At 49.3% G+C, this 16649-nt stretch overlaps 1 protein-coding gene and 1 long non-coding RNA gene across 4 annotated transcripts; one reads left to right on the forward strand and one right to left on the reverse strand.

The window, feature by feature from the left end:
• The first annotated feature begins 53 nt into the window (after window positions 1-53).
• On the forward strand, window positions 54-12179 carry LOC144616205 (uncharacterized). 2 transcript variants are annotated; one of them, XR_013555344.2, is made up of 6 exons: window positions 54-151; window positions 4839-5060; window positions 5673-5731; window positions 10020-10169; window positions 10786-10943; window positions 11580-12179. It is a non-coding gene; the product is annotated as an uncharacterized LOC144616205 (long non-coding RNA). The 2 variants fall into 2 exon arrangements; XR_013555343.2 differs by lacking the exon at window positions 10786-10943.
• Window positions 12180-14096: 1917 nt separating this feature from the next.
• MRFAP1 (Morf4 family associated protein 1) lies at window positions 14097-16315 on the reverse strand. 2 transcript variants are annotated; one of them, XM_078446283.1, is made up of 3 exons: window positions 16198-16315; window positions 15646-16079; window positions 14097-15138 (listed from the first exon to the last, which is right to left on the reverse strand). In XM_078446283.1, the coding sequence occupies exon 2, from the start codon at window positions 16040-16042 to the stop codon at window positions 15659-15661; it is 384 nt and encodes a 127-aa protein (XP_078302409.1). In that variant the 5' UTR covers window positions 16043-16079; window positions 16198-16315; the 3' UTR covers window positions 14097-15138; window positions 15646-15658. The 2 variants fall into 2 exon arrangements, with proteins under 2 accessions (XP_078302409.1, XP_078302408.1); XM_078446282.1 differs by lacking the exon at window positions 16198-16315 and having other exon boundaries at window positions 15646-16191.
• Between the last annotated feature and the right edge of the window lie 334 nt (window positions 16316-16649).

A 16649-nucleotide genomic window follows, 5' to 3' on the forward strand; every position in this document is an offset into this window, starting at 1 on the left:
GCCAGAAGCCCTTTACGGCCACGCCCCCTGGGCTCCCCGGCCGCGTGCTTGGGGGGGGGTCGCGCGCGCGCGCACGCGCGCAGTTGTGTACCTTCGCCTCCCCCGGTCGTGGCTCTTCTCTGTCGAGGACCTGGGGTCAGGGCTTCAGGAGGTAGGGGTTTGGCGGCATAGGTTTTAACCCTGAGTTGCAAAAATGAGTTTTCGGCCCCGGAGATGCACTTTCCCGGAACACCGGGCTGCAGTCGGTCCCCCCTGCCCCACCGCCCTCACTTTGTCCCCACACTGCTCTCAAGGCCTGCCACCCAGCAGGGCTTCGATCATTTTTTTTTTCCCTTACATTATCTGGGGGGGGGGGGGGGGGGGATGGGGGAGGCGATAAGTGGGTGACTTTATGTTCTAGGCCTGTGGCCCCCGGGACGGGCTAAAAGGAAAGACTGGGGGCTCCTGCCTGCCTGAGTGCTGCCTGTTTGGGACTGAGCTTTCCAGTGGATCAGATGGAGCGAGTAGGTCCACTTCTGAAAGCTGTCAGGGTTATTCAAAGGATTAGGGGGGAAATGGCGTCAAGGCCCATTGCAGACTTGATGAAACCATCGGACAGTGGCAAATGGTATTGTTAGTAGACCGTGTGTCTCTGGTGGTTGTGGGCAAAGCGCTGGAATTAGATCCGGGATTTGGACCCCAGCTTCCTGATATGCTGGCTGGGAGACTTTGGGCAAATCTCGAGCCTGAAAAGGACTGCTGGTGCTGAGTTGCAAGTGGCCGGGTGCAAGGACAAGAGAGAGGCACGGAGGAACTAAGGGTGGCCCCCAGCTGGCAGCCAGCAGGGAAGCAGGGACCTCAGTCCTACAACACGAAAGAACTGTATTCTGCCAACACCGTGAATGAGCTTGGAAGCAGTTCCTTTCTAGGGCCTCCTGATAAGTCACCCGACCCCTTGATTTTGTTCTTGCCAGACCCAGAGCAGAGAAACCTGCTAAGGTCTGACATTCAGAACGCTGATAATAAATTGTATTGATTTGAGCCGCTAGACTTGTGGTAGCTTCTTATAGCATCAGTAGAAAACTAGTGTCGGAGAGGCCTGGTTGTGAGTGGGGCTTGGAACTTAGTCCACAGGACGTTTACATGAAGTTAGGAAAAAGTCAGTCGTGAGCCTAAGGATGGGGGAAAGTGGATAAAGATCCTTTAGGACTTGTCACAACCTTATTATCCTTTGAGTTCTGTTCATACAATTTAGAGTCTCTCCCTCCCCCCCCCCCCCCCCCCCCCCGCGCCCGCCAGGATAAGCGTTGAAAATATCTTCTCCCAGCTGAGGGTTGACTATTTTTTTGAAAATAGACTTTATGTTTGAGAACAGTTTTAGGTATATAGAAAAATAGAGAAGATAGCAACAGAGAGTGTGGGCTTAACTTCCCACTTTGATTAAGGTTCCTTTGATAAACATAAGATTTTAGTTTAAAAAATATTTTAACAGGCACTGGGGCGCCTGAGTGGCTCAGTCAGTTAAACGTCCGACTTCGGCTCAGGTCATGATCTCGCGGTTCGTGAGTTCGAACCCTGCATCGGGCTCTGTGCTGACAGCTCAGAGCCTGGAGCCCGCTTTGGATTCTGTGTCTCCCTCTGTCTGCCCCTCTGCCGCTTGCACTCTGTCTGTCGCATTGTCTCAAAAATAAATAAACATTTTAAAAAGTTAAAAAAAAATATCTTGGGGCACCTGGGTGGCTCAGTCGGTTAAGCGTCCGACCTTGGCTCAGGTCATGATGTCACGGTTCATGGGTTGGAGCTCCAAGTCAGGCTCCGTGGTAACACCTCGGAGCCTGGAGCCTGCTTTGGATTCTGTGTCTGCCTCTCTGTCTGCCCCTCCCCTGCTAGTGCTCTGTGTCTCTCTCTGAAAAATAACACTAAAAAAAATTTTAGAATAAAATACAAAATCTTTTAAACGTGGGGTGCCTGCGTGCCTCCGTCATTTGAGTATCTGCTCCTGATTTTGGCTCAGGTCATGATCCCAGGATTGTAGGATCAGCCTTGTGTCTGTGCTGGTAGCATGGAGCCTGCTTGGGATTCTCTCCTCTCTCTCTCTCTCTCTCTCTCTCTCTCTGCTCCTCTCCTGCTCACATGCTTTCTCTCTCAAAATAAACATTAAAAGAAGAAAATTATTTTTAATGTTTATTCACTTTTGAGAGACAGAGAGAGACAGAGCATGAGCAGGGAAGGGGCAGAGGGAGGGAGACACAGAATCCGAAACAGGTTCCAGGCTCCGAGCTGTCAGCACAGAGCCTGACGCGAGGCTCGAACTCACAAACCGGGAGATCATGACCTGAGCCGAAGTCAGACGTTTAACCGACTGAGCCCCCCAGGCTGAATGCTCTAGTGTTTAAAACAAATTTGAGGCGAAATTCGTGTAATATATAACTAAATCTCCATAAACTGTATGATTCAGTGATATTTCGTGTATTCACAGTGTTATACTACCGCCAGCTTTCTCTAGTTTTAAAATTTTTTCAGTGCTCCCCCAGTGCCACTCAGTGATCGCCCCGCAGCCTCCCTCCCCTCACCCCCTGGCCACCATCAATCTCCCTTCTGTCTCCACGGATTTGCCTGTTCTTGGTATATCATACGCACTCCTCTGCTGAGGCTTCCACGATATACCACAGAATGGGTGAGTTTAAACAACAGAGATGTATTTTCTCACAGTTCGGGAGGCTGGAAGTCCACGATCAAGGTGTTGGCAGATTTGGGTTCTTCTGGGCCTCTATCCCTGGCTCGCACGCAAATGGCCACCTCGCCACTGTGTCCTAGCATGTGTTCTGTGCTCACTGAGCATCCCTGGTGTCTCTTCCTCTTTTTATAAGGACACCAGTCCTGTTGGCTTAGTATTCTACCCCTGTGACCTCATTTCACCTTTATAACTTCTTTAAAGGCTACTATGATCTGAATATTGTGTCCGCCCCACCCACCCCTGCCAAATTTGTATGTTGAAATCCTAAGGCCCGATGTGATGGTGTTAGAAGGGGGGCCTTTGGGAGGCCTTAGGTCATGACGGTGGAGCCCCCCCCTGACTGGGATTAATGCTCTTATAAAAGAGACCCCCACGGTACTCCCCAAAGCCTTGGCCTTCTCCTTGTGCCCTGTGAGGGCTCAGCAAGAAGTCCCCGGCTGCTATCAACCAGGAAGAGAGCCCTCACCAGAGTTCAGCCATGTGGGTGTCTTGATCTTGGATTTACAGCCATTTTTGTTTCTAGAAACCTTGCTAAACTCTACTACGAGTGCTGATGATTTATCGTTAGATTATTTCAAATCTACGAACGGTGAGAAATAAATTTCTGTTGCTTATAAGCATCCCCCAGTCTGTGGTATTGTGTCACAACAGCTACAATGGACTAAAACAAAGGCCCTGTCTCCGAACACAATCACGATGGGGATTAGGACGTCAGCATATAAATTTGGGGGGACACAGTTTGGTCCATAACATCATATACAAGGAATAGCGGTGCCTGGGTGGCTCAGCTGGTTAAGCCTCTGACTTCGGCTGAGGTCATGATCTCACGGTTTGTGAGTTTGAGCCCCACGTCGGGCTCTGTGCTGAAGGCTCAAAGCCCGGAGCCTGCTTCCGATTCTGTGTCTCCCTCTCTCTCTCTGCCCCTCCCCCACTTGTGCTCTGTCTCTCCCTCTCAAAAATAAACAAACATTAAAATAAATAAATACATAAAAGGGATCATACAGAGACACTGGCTGGCTCGGTGGGAAGAGCATGCGATTCTTAATCTCGGGGTGATGAGTTAGGGCTCCACGTTGGTGTAGAGATTTACTAAAAAAAAATAAATAAACTTAAAAAAATTTCTTAAAAAAAGAATGCTACACTTGTGTGGCCTTTTGTGTCTGGGTTTTTTCACTTTGCATAATATTTTCGAGCTTCATCCAGGTTGTAGCATGTATCAGCACTTGATTCCTTGTTCGGGCCAAAAAGTATTTCACGAACATGCCACAATTCGTTTATCTGTTCATCCATTGGTGGCCACTGGCGGGGTCTCTACCCTTTGGCTAGTATGAGTGATGCTGCTCCAAACATCCTTGTACAAGTTAGTATTTTAATTTTGATGAAGACAAAATATCAAGGTTTCCTTTTATGCTTCCCCCCCCCCCCCCCCCCGGTTTTATTTTAAGAAATGCTTGGGGCGCCTGGGTGGCCCAGTCGGTTGAGCATCCGACTTCGGCTCAGGTCATGATCTCACGGTCCGTGAGTTCGAGCCCCGCGTCGGGCTCTGTGCTGACAGCTCAGAGCCCGGAGCCTGCTTCGGATTCTGTGTCTCCCTCTCTCTCTGCCCCTCCTCCGCTCCTACTCAGTCTCTCTCTCTCTCTCTCTCTCAAAAATAAACATTAAAACAAATTTAAGAAAAGAAGAAATCCTTGACCACCCTGAGGTCATATACTCTCTTCTAAAAGCCTTGATATTGGTTTTCTCATGGTTGTGGGCAATCCACCTAGAAACGCAGTTCGAGGCAGGGATCTACTGGCAGTTTTCCCGCTGTGTGTGCCCGGTTATCCCGGCCCTGCTTACTGAATATTTTATCCATTTCGTCTGATCTGCAATGTAACAGCTGTCAGGTGTCGACTCTGTCAATTCGTCGCATGTCTGCATTCTGTTCCATTAGTCTCCATCTTTGGGCTGTTACTCTAGTGACTTAATTACTTTATACTAAGTAGGCTTTGTAGTAAGTACCGATATCTGGTTAAGCAGGATAAGCCTCCCCGCCCTCCCCCCCACCCCCCCAATCTGCTTCTGCTTCTTCGGGAATGTCCTGGCTTTTCTGCTTGTTCTGACTTTGAATTCCTTGTTTAAGTTTCACCAGGACAACCAGTCCCACCTGATGAGACTTCTTCGATGCACTGGGCCAGTCTGGAAAAGAATCAGAATGCCTTCTGTTGAGCTGATCAAAGGAACACCAAGGATTGCCAACAGTCACCAGAAGCCGGATGGGACAAGGAAAGATTCTCTCCTTGAGACTTCAGAGGGAGCATGGCCCTGCCGACACCTTCGTTTCTGATTTCTATCCTCTTGAACTGTGAGAATGGATTTAAGCCACTTTAAGCCACTCTTAAGCCACCGCTTTAAGCCACTCGGTTTGTGGCAATTACAGTATTCTTAGGAAAATAATACACCAAGCAGCACCTGGGGGGCTCAGTGGGTTGAGCGTCCAACTTCGGCTCAGGTCGTGATCTTGTGGTTTGTGAGTTCGAGCCCCGCGTCGGGCTCTGGGCTGACAGCTCAGAGCCTGGAGTCGGCTTCGGATTCTGTGTCTCCCTCTCTCTGCCCCTTCCCCACTCATGCTCTGTCTCTCAAAAATGAATAAACTTTAAAAAAAATTAAGAAAAAATAACACACCATTAAAAAACTGTTTTGATCCTATTACAAATGACATATTTTATTATTATTATTTTTTGAGAGGTAGGTTTTTTTTAAGTTTATTTATTTATTTTGTGAGGGTCGAGGGAGGGGCAGAGAGAGAGAGAGAGAACCCCCTTATGGGGCTGGGTCTCATGAACTGTGACATCATGATCTGAACCCAAATCAAGTGTTGGAGGCTGAACCAGCCAGGCACTCCAGAGGTAGTTGGGTTTAATTTTTATTTACTTATTTTTAAAATTGCGGTATAAATAACACAGTGTTCTATTAGTTTCAGGTGTACAAAATAGTGATTCAACAATTGTGTGCATTACTCAGGTGGCCATCACGGTAAGTGCGCTCATTAATCCCCTTCATGTAACCCTCCCATCCCCCCCACCCACCTGCCCTCTGGCAACCGCCAGTGTGTTCTCTGTAGTGGAGAGTCTGTTTTTTGTCTTTTTCCTTTGTTCGTTTGTTTTGTTTTGTTTTGTTTCTTCAATTCCACATATGAATGAAATCAACTGGTATCTGTCTTTCTCTGGCTGACTGACTTCGCTTAGCATAATACACTCATGTTCCATCCCCGTTGTTGCAAATGGCAAGACTTCATTCTTTTTTATGGCTGAGTAATATTCCATGTGTATGCCTGCCACATCCTCTTTATCCATTTATCTATGCACGGACTAGAGGACACCTTTTAGAAAATGCATTTTCTCTTCCTGGTGCATAGAAGCCCTGCTGACTTTCATGTTTTGGTTTCGTTTCTAGACACCTTCCTAAGCTCTCCTACTAATACTAACAATTGAGATTCTTTCAAACCGATGATGTTTAAAAAACCATTAGAGGGGCACCTGGGTGGCTCAGTTGGTTAGGCATCCGACTCTTGATTTTGACTCAGGTCATGATCTCACGGTTCGTAAGTTTGAGCCCTGTGTCCGCTCCGTGCTGACAGCTTGGGGTCTGCTTGGGATTCTCTCTCTCTCTCAAAATAAGTAAATAAACTTAAAAAAAAACACAACTATTATTAGGGGCGCCTGGGTGGCTCAGTCGGTTGGGCGGCTGACTTCGGCTCAGGTCATGATCTCGCAGCTCGTGGGATCGAGCCCCGCATTGGGCTCTGTGCTGACAGCTCAGAGCCTGGAGCCTGCTTCGAGTTCTGTGTCTCCCTCTCTCTCTGCACTTCCCCCGCTCTCACTCTGTGTTGTGTCTCTTTCTCTCTCAAAAATAAATAAACGTTAGGGGCGCCTGGGTGGCTTGGTCGATTAAGCGTCCGACTTCGGCTCAGGTCATGATCTCGCGGTCCGTGAGTTCGAGCCCCGCGTCGGGCTCTGTGCTGACAGCTCAGAGCCTGGAGCCTGTTTCAGATTCTGTGTCTCCCTCTCTCTCTGTCCCTCCCCTGTTCATGCTCTGTCTCTCTCTGTCTCAAAAATAAATAAACGTTAAAAAAAACTATCATGAGAATATAATGGTTAATAGCTGTGGTAGTTTAAAAAACATGCCCACAAGTTTTTTGCTACTTTTCTCCTCATGGTTCTGCCCCTTGGTCAGTTATGAGTTATAGACAGAGACTATACTGGGGGAGTTGTCTCACAAGGTCATCTTTATTTGTACAAATAAGAAGATTGCGAAGAATAATTTCCAGAGCCTGACTCCCTATTAGGGTTTGGGATGAATATGCGGAGGGGAGTTTTAACATTATAATGAAATGGAGGGCACTTCTGGCACTTTCTGATCCTCTGAGCAGTTGTCTTTTTTAAATGTTTCTTTCTCTGTTCCATCAGTCAGTTAGTTTCTAAAGGGTAAGATTGACTGTTGGGCAGAAGCTTCTGCTAGAAGTTTCCTGAGTTTGGGGGAGGGGGTCAGACCTGTGACAGAACTCGATTACCCTCCGGGACTGTGGACGGGGTTGCAGCTAACAAACAAAACAGCAGAAGTGATGGCATAGCGCCAGTGACTGTGAGCTGTAAAAGGACCGTGCCTTTCATCTGTGGTCCTCTGGCTGGGAGAACTCCCTTGGGGGATGCCAGCTGCCCCGTCTTGAGCCTCCCCAAGGGCAGCACACAGCGTGTCTGTGTCGAGGCCACGGGCAGGAGTGCACAGCGCCCGGCTGAGCCCATTTAGCCCCTCCTGGTCTCCGTCTCCAGGAGGAGCTCCTTAGGGAGGCTCTTGACTTCTGCCCTCCCAGGTCACAGATGAAATATGTCCCCTTCCAGGGGAGGGCAGCTTCCGAAGCCTGTTTCCTGCTGCTGCGGGGTGCAGGGCTCAGGAATTCTGACAGAGGTTGAGCAGCCATGGGATTCAGCACACCTACTTGGAATTTCTTTGCCAGTATAATTTCTTCAAAACCCCAGGATGTTTCCTGTCCGTTTACTTTCAGTCAGTTCCACTGTGCGTGTAATTACAGCCACCAGTCTGGTGAAGACTCTTTTTTTTTTTTTTTTTTTTTTTTTTTGTAAACGGGTCTCTGCGCTATGTCCTTCCCCTAGCCTCTCAACTCAGTGGTGCCCAAGTGGAGCCAGTGGCTTTGATAGGAAGGTGACAGTCATAATTTGGTCTTCACCGCTTGGCCGGCACCTGCTACCTGGGGAAGAACCTTTAGAGAAAGAACATGCTTGAGAGAGACTTTAGGGCCTCAGCCTTGTCTCATCTGTAAGATGGCTTCTTCTGGAGACAACGCTTGTCTTTTTAAGAAAATTTAATTTATACATGTATATGTAATTTTTAAGTTTTTATTTATTTTGAGAGAGAAAGAGAGCGCGACCGGGGGAGGGGCAGAAAGAGAGTAAGAGAGAGAGAACTCCACGCAGACTCCGCACCATCAGCACAGAGCCCGACGCAGGGCTCGAACTCACAAACTTTGAGATCGTGACCCGAGCCTAAACCAAGAGTCAGACACTCAATGACTGAGCCTCACGCCCAATGTGGGGCTTGAACTCAGGACCCCAAGATCAAGAGTCTCATGCTCTACTGACTGAGCCAGCCAGGCACCCCTGGAGCCATCTCTTAAAACTGTTTCAGTTTGGGATGCAGAAACCCCTGCCATTTTTTGTTTGTTTGTTTGTTTGGTTGAATATTTTTTTTTTTCCCTATATAAAATTTATTGTCAAATTGGTTTCCATACAACACCAGTGCTCATCCCAAAAGGTGCCCTCCTCAATACCCATCACCCACCCTCCCCTCCCTCCCACCCCCCATCCACCCTCAGTTTGTTCTCAGTTTTTAAGAGTCTCTTATGCTTTGGCTCTCTTCCACTCTAACCTCTTTTTTTTTTTTCCTTCCCCTCCCTCATGGGTTTCTGTTAAGTTTCTCAGGATCCACAAAAGAGTGAAACCACATGGTATCTGTCTTTCTCTGTATGGCTTATTTCACTTAGCATCACACTCTCCAGTTCCATCCACGTTGCTACAAAGGGCCATATTTCGTTCTTTCTCATTGCCACGTAGTACTCCATTGTGTATATAAACCACAGTTTCTTTATCCATTCATCAGTTAACCCCTGCCATTTTCAACCCCAAATGACCAGTAGTGGTGGCCTCTCAGGTCTCCTTCAAAGAAGCTACTGTAGGAAGCACACTTCACAACCTCCGGCTGCCACTTCTTTGGTTCTGCCATGGTGGTCATGCCAAGGCCATGCCCATCTGCCCTCAGCCTACACTCAGGACTAAATTTACCATGCTGGGGGCGCCTGGCTGGCTCCGACCCTGAAGTGTGCAACTCTTAATCTTGGGGTTGTAAATTTCAGCCCCACGCTGGGTGGAGAGATTACTTAAAAAAAAAATCTTTGAATTTACTACGCTCATCACCCCATCTGTCCCATTGATGAACCTAGTAGAAATCAGCCTAGGGCGTTATTCTTAGGACAAGTTTCCCATAATGCTCTCCAGCTCAGACACTCTTCTGGTCCTGTAGGAACTGGTGAGCCATTGCCTGGCTCCCTGCCCTCTGCCCCACCCTTACCCATTGCCAGCCTGTCCCCAGAGAACTCTGCCACGTGGTCCTCAGGCCCGTGAAGGGAAAGCTGCTCGTTCCTCTCGTGCCTCGGTCAGGATTTGGGGCCGGCCTTCTCCCCCGGCCATTGTCACGGCACTCCTCGTCCTTCCTCTTGTCTAAAGCGGCGTTCCTTTAGAGGGCTTGCTGCTCATCGACCGCCCTCTCCGCCTCCCCACCGTTGCCACCCTCCAACTGCTCTCCATCGAATCCCCCTCGTTCATTGTACACTTCGGCACCCAGCTCCTGGCTCCTCTCCACCCCGTGTCCTGCCATCATCCTGGGGAAGGTCCGTGGCCATCCCGCACCGGGGCCCCCACGCCCTCCTCACATCTGATGGGCTCCTTGATGTCCCTTGGCTGCTCATTCCCGGGGGTGACTTGGGGTTTGTTATTGCCCCAAACCGGCCCCAAATCCTTGCTCAGCCCTCCTCCTTTCTGACCATGTCCCCATCCTCCTGGGTGACATGTGTACTATAGTTTCCAACACCTTTTTTTTTTAAAAAACTCACCGACCCGTCAATTCACATTAACAGCGGCTTTCTCCTGCTCTGCATTTCTGCACTTATCCCTTCAGTGTTTACCATTCACTGCTGTAACAATGTTCTCGTCAAAACCCTAATCTTTTATTCCTTGTTTCCTTCCCCCAGCTTTACCCCAGTATGGAAACCGCAGCCCTTGATCAGCTGAGTGCCGCTAGGAACCATCGCCAAGAGGCTGCAGGAAAGCCCAGGGCTTGGGGGAGTCTAGTCGCAGCTGGTGGTAAAGAAGTGTCTTCCAAGGGGCAAAGAATAATATGGGTGAGTTTGGGAATAATGGATAACAATGGAACGGAGGGTTCTGTGAATCATGGGGTTTGAGGAAGGAGGGATGGGGTATAAACAGGAGAAAGGAACCACAGAGAATTATGGGGATCAGGAAAGGAGAAAACAGAACTGACCAGGGGAAGCCCTAGCTTATTCAGAGCAGCACTAAAGCAAGCTCTGGATGGATTTATCTGGCCAGTGTCAACCAGGTAACAGCTCTGCATTTATCTTTGGAAGATGGTGGAAACTCAGACCGCTCCATAGTTATCTGCTCCCTGGAAGGGGGAGGGTTCCAGGACCAGGGACTTGGATTTGGGGCTTTTTCACCTTGGAGTTGTTTGAGGGCAGGGCAAAGTGAACAGCTACAAATGAATGAGTGAGAAAGAAGATTGTTGTTTGGACAACGAATGCCCTGAGCAAGTGGGAGGGATGTGATGACAAACGAGGATATAAGCCTAGAAAGAAGGAAGGACGACCCTTCCATCAAAACACGGGAGAGGAAGAGCTGTCGGTTAGTGTAGGTCACGTCATCTTGACAACCCCCGAACCTCAGCGCTTGGAACAATACAGGTCTCCTCCTTTGTGCTACATGTTCATCATCGGTTGGCAGGGGAACTACTCTTGTTGAAGGAACATAGGCTGATGATCCGCCACCATCTTGGATGCTGCTCGTCCCTGTGCCACAGACAGAACCCTGGGGGGGTCTCTTGTTGGAGGTTCAGGCTTGGATTAGAGATGTGCCGCCTTCCTCACAGCTCATTGACCAGGGTTAGTCTCTCGCACTGTCCCTCTTCCTCCTTCCCCTACCCTCCCTCCCCCCCCCCGCCCCCCGCCCCCCACCCCCACCCCAAGCACAAGAGGGCTGGGAAGTCCAGTTCCACGGCGTGCCTGGAAGGCGGATACTTGGAATGTACTTGGTGAATAGCACGAATGATCCCTACAGCATTTTGTCCCAGATGAGCTTTAGTTCTAGAGGTCACACAGAATGCCCGTGCTGGAAATCACCCCAGACAAGCCAGTACGTGCCCAAGATCACACAGAGAGCAGTAGCAGGATGGCTGGGAGCCAGATCTCCTGTTTCCCAGCCCCTCTGTTCCGTGGTAGCTTGGACTCCAGGGTTTTATCTTCAGCAAGTTTAAGAACTCTTTGGAGTGTCTTCCCTTCACTTGGAGTCATTAAAAAAAAAAAAGAAAAAAAGCTTTCCATTTTATTTTTAAAGTCAGCTCTACACCCAACGTGGGGTCTGAACTCACGACCCCGAGATGAAGAGTCACAGGCTCTACGAACTGAACCAGCCAGGGGCCCCCGGAGTCATTTTTGTGGATGCTCGTCCAAGTGTTGATTGCATCCTTGGCTATTGTCGGTCCTACCACGTCATTAGAATTAAATTTGCTTTCTTCCCAGGGGTCACGTCAGCTGATGAAACAGCTGGATGCAGAAGCCTCTGCGGGACCTAGTGGTCTTCCCAGCCTGATTCTTACCAAGTGTGAGACCAGAGGATTGTGAACAGTTTGCATACTTTGCCTCCATTTCTTTCTTTCTTTTAAGTAGGCTTCACACCGTCCAGCATGGAGCCCAGCGCAGGGCTTGAACTCATGAGCCTGAGATCATTATCTCCGCTGAGATCAAGAGTCCGGTGCTTAACTGACTGAGCCACCCAGGGGCCCCTGCTTTGCCTCCATTTCTCATCAGAGCTTCTGTTACATACCACCTTGTCTGTCTCCTCTCCAATGCCTCTCCAGACCATGCTCCCGTAGCCCCCACGTTTCTTTCTGTGATAGCATTTTGATATAAAAAGACACTTGTAGGGGCACCTAGGTGGCTCAGTAGGCTAAGTGTCCTATTTCGGCTCAAGTCATGATCTCACGGTTTGTGAGTTTGAGCCCCGCGTCGGAGTCTGTGCTGACAGCTCAGAGCCTGGAGCCTGTTTCAGATTGTTGTCTCCCTCTCTCTCTGCTTCTCCCCCACTTGTGCACTCTCTCTCGAAAATAAACATTAAAAAAATACATAAATAAAAGGACGTTTGTCACACCTGAAGCACCTGAACAGAGATAGGTCCCGGCTTCAGGGAGGCTGTGCAATGTAGAGAACCTGGCCAACAACCCCAGGGGTCCTTCCTGCACAGCTGTCCGTGACCGGAGCTCTGAAGGACAGCCGGGAAAAGGACAGAGAGCCTGGGGCTTGTAAAGGACATACAGATCTACAATAAAAAATTCCGGCAACCTTGGCTGTACTCAATGATGTGATTGTACAGTCTCATAAGACTGCCTCTCAGAATGGCTCCTTAGGACATTCTTTGCTTAGAAAATGCAAGAGATTCAATTACTCCTCCAACTGCTAGCAATCCGGGATAGACTTCAGGAGCTGGGGACTCTGGAATTAGTGGTTGCTTACAAGGAGGAGGAAGTAAGCAGTTACCGAAAGTAATTTAGGACTAAAGTTTGCGAACCTCTAAGAATCGTCTCTGATTACTTCACAATTCGTAGGACGATAAACAACACCATGTAGCTGCTGAAAAAAAGAATGTGCATCTAGATGTTTAGATAGGCTAAGATTTTCAAACCAGAGCTTCAGGTGGAAAAAACACACAAAGGACATTTGCAGGTTACACAGTGTACTACCATCTATGTAAAAACAGACTCAAAAAACCCCCAAGGTTGGGGAGAATTATGTATATGCCTAAACATGCATAATTTGGAAAGGTACACAAGACACTGGTAAACCGTTGCCTTCCTCGGGAAGATGGGGAGAACGGGTCCACTTTTTTTCTTTTGAATTTTGTGCCATTGTATTACTCGTTTTAAAATTAACCAAACGCAACGTGGCACCCGGAAACAGGAAAAGAGGCATTACTGGAAACTGGTAAAATCAGAAAAGTCTGGAATCTAGTTAGTTGTATCATACCAATATTAATTTCCTAGTTTTCGCAAATTTTTTTGGTGGTTGTTGCTTCTCGGTTCATAATTCCATCCTACCCACTTCTATTAAAACCTATATAGAAAATTTGGAACTTCCGCCATTTTTTTCACACTGTTCCCTGTGCCTGAGAGGTCTCTCATTCTCTCGTCCTCAGAGCTGTATTCCTCTTTCCAGGCCACGTTCACCAGTTATTTGCTTTGAAATGCTTCTTAACGCTTCCAGAGACATGGTATGTAGCTTTTGACACACGGTTTGCCGCGGTTTTACATTTATCCATCGGGCTTCCGAGGAAGCGGACTCCAAGATGAAAATCACATCGCGGGTTAAATTTATTAGGGATTCATTCCCGTGGAAGGGAAGGTCCAGTAAGATGAGGCAGAGAAGTGGGGCAATGAGGCAGACCCAGCAAAAGCCTCAGCAGACCGCCCGGGGAGCTGAGAGAGACGCGCTTCTGAGTTGTCCCAACTTGCAGCGAGAGGGAAAGAGCCCTCGGACCCCAGCCCATCAGTCAATGGACATGGGCCACCCAGGAAAGGGGGCCTGGCCTTGGCTAGGGCAGCTCTTAAGCAGAGCAACTTCTCACAAGGACTGACCAGCTGAGGGCTGTCGGCAGCACTTCCGGCGGCTGGGGAGCAAGCCCTTCCCTGCTGACGGGGCTGGGAGGGGTGTGCGTGGCCCACCACACCACTGTAATTGCGGCTTCCCTTAATATTGCTAATGCAAGGACTAGAGTACGATTACGTTCCGATCTTCTAGGTTAAAAGAGTGAAAGTACTCTGGCCTGGCTGTCTGAAGAGAGCGGCGGGGGCGACAGGGTTTTAAGGGGTTCTTTCCTGCACTAAGAACAGAGATTGTCCTTCCCCTGACCAGTTCCTATAGTAGCAGGCGGAGCTAAATCTTCCCCATGATCAGAGGCTTAAGACACTCATTCTCCAATTGGCAATGATGACAAAGGAAAAGATTTCGAGGGAAAAAAAATTTAGTCAATAACTTTTTTAGGTCTTTTGTCTTTTCAAGCAAATGAATACTTTTATTAACATGGTCATTTTTTTTTTTTTTTCTTTTTATTACACATGGTAGGGTTTTGACCTCAAATGCTTGTCAGGTCTGCTACTCAAATGAACTTAGAGCAGGACAACTTATGAACTTCAAAAATACCTAGTCCCTGTCCAGTTTAGGGTCCAACGCAGACAGTCCTCCTTTCCTTTCCCTGCCCCTCAAGAGCCTTTGCAAGTATCTCTTTCATTTTATGCCCAGAATCCCCGAGATGCATCAGGGTATCACATCATCATCTTGTACAGAACACCAAGATCTTGTCTCCTATTCTAGGTTCCACGTCAAATAAAGCTGAGTTGGGTTGTCCAAACAAACTGACCAGACAAGTTACATCAGATAGTGTACCACATAAAATGTAAATTTCGAACAAAATACATCTCTTCTCCTTTGGTCTCACACAGAAATTAAAGTCCCAAAATACAGACACTACCCTCCTCCACCCCTTCTTCTGATTCATCAAGTCCTAGCCAGATCAGCCCCATTCACATTCCAAGTCCAAGTCTGGTCCCTTCTTCAGCTTCTTTAGCAGTTACCGCAGGAAGTACTCTTCTAGAAGTAACCCAGCGCCTTGGGCACCTCCAGAGCTGGAAAACTCCAACTCTTGCGTCTCATGTGACACAGACTCAAAGTTCCAGGGAGCTTTCAAGTCACACAAGAAAGAGCAAAGCGCCTCAAAATTTAGAAATAACCAAAGCCCAGGAACAAACGTGACTGCTGCAAAAGCTTACAATCTAGGCCCTAATTCTCGTGTGAGAGCATTTTCCAAATAAAAGTTACCTTTCCAAACAAAAACATCGAACAGTCAAAACTTATATTGAGGTCATCAACCACAGACCATTGCGGAAACGTAGTGTAAGTGAGGACAGAGTGTAGACAGAGGGGGGAAAAAAAAAAAGAGAGAGAGAGAAAACAAAAGGCTCTCTGGTTTCAGCTTCTCAACGATGTCAGCCAATCTCCATCAGTTGACCAGAATCCATTGGCTGTTAACCTAAAGCGCAATCGGGAGAAAGTCATCATTAAGAAGTTCATCCTGAAGGAAAAACAAACCAAAGCCCGGCACACGGTTAACCGTGCAGGACGCCAGCTCTTCTCCAGGCCCCCTGACCCATTCCAGTCTTCTAGCAAAACCTGAACTCGTCCAGTAAGAGCCCTTCCCTCGGACAATCCGCTTTCTATTCCCCCTTGCTCAACGGCCCCTGTTGTGACTTTGTCTCCTTAAAGGCCTGTGCGATCACGGTTCTGCAGTCACCCTACTGACCGGGCCTGTGGGTTTCAACCCAACACTCCCAAACCTGGCTTTCCCAAATCAGCAGCGTAGAGGATTTTTAACAGGTTGCTACGCACACCCGGGGTGAAAATCGAGCACGCCCGTATTTCTCCTGCCTCCAACTTCCACCCCACGTGGACCCTTATTAAACACGTCTCGTCGGAGATTAACCAAGGGTCTGGCAACCACCAGGACCCGCATCGGGCCCCGCCGGCCCCCCGGCCTTACCGCCCGCCCGCCTTCACGACGATTCGCTCCTCTCTATCCGCCGGACCAGCTCCACCAACATCTCTGCCATCTTCGCGATCTCCTTGGCCTTCTCCTCCGCCTTCTCGCACCGTTTGGTCCCTCTGCCCTCGACTCCATCGTCGGGATTCTGAAGATGGTTCAGGGCGCTCTCCTCCGAGGCCTCCACCTGCGTTTTGATTTGGATGAGCATATTGTCCATCTCCCACAGCTTGCTCCGGTTCCGCATGTACGCCCGGCCGTGCTCCCGGGTCAGCGCCGCGATGTCCTCCCGCATCTCGTTGATGACGGGCAGCAGGAACTGCTCGAAATCCTCCTCGGGCTCCAGCACCTCCACCTCCTCCGGCTCTGCCAGCTCGACGACGTCCAAGGGCCGCATCCTCCCCGCCTCTCCGGAACCGCGGTATCGACGTCTGCTGCGGAGAGAAAATGGAGACTCGCTAGGCTTACCAACAGAGTTCCAGAATATTCTTTACAACTTTTACCCTTTTAAAACTTTTCGCCTCGCACGAGCCACGGAAACAAGCGACTTACGAGCAGAGAAGCCGCGAACAAAATGGAGTCCCAGCCGTCAACCAGCGCCCTGAGCGTTGCGGCCCCTTTCGCGACACGGCCGTGCCTCTTTACGGCCACGCCTCCCGTCGACCGAGGTGCGGCCGCGCGCACGTCGGCGGGGGGCGGGGCAACGGCCCCACCGCGGCTGCGAGCGCGCACGCACGTACTCGCGCCCCGCCTCATCGCCCCTTCCCCCTTCCGCCTCCGTGCTGCGCCCCTCCGCACCCCTCGTTTTGGGGTGAGCCCTTCCCGGGGCGCCCTCTTGTTGGCGGCCTCCGTGAGCACTGATTTGGGTGTTTTTAAGTTATAAACGCGATCTTCCTACACTAAACGAACATCCCCAGACTGTGGTAGCCCCCTCCTCTTTAGTAGGGCAGTCGGACCCCTGGCAGCTGTCTTTAAGTGTAGTTTTCCGTTCTTCCGGGATTGCA

This window comes from Panthera onca, chromosome B1, assembly GCF_046562875.1.
Source record: "Panthera onca isolate mPanOnc1 chromosome B1, mPanOnc1 haplotype 2, whole genome shotgun sequence".
In the NCBI taxonomy this organism is placed as follows: domain Eukaryota; kingdom Metazoa; phylum Chordata; class Mammalia; order Carnivora; family Felidae; genus Panthera; species Panthera onca.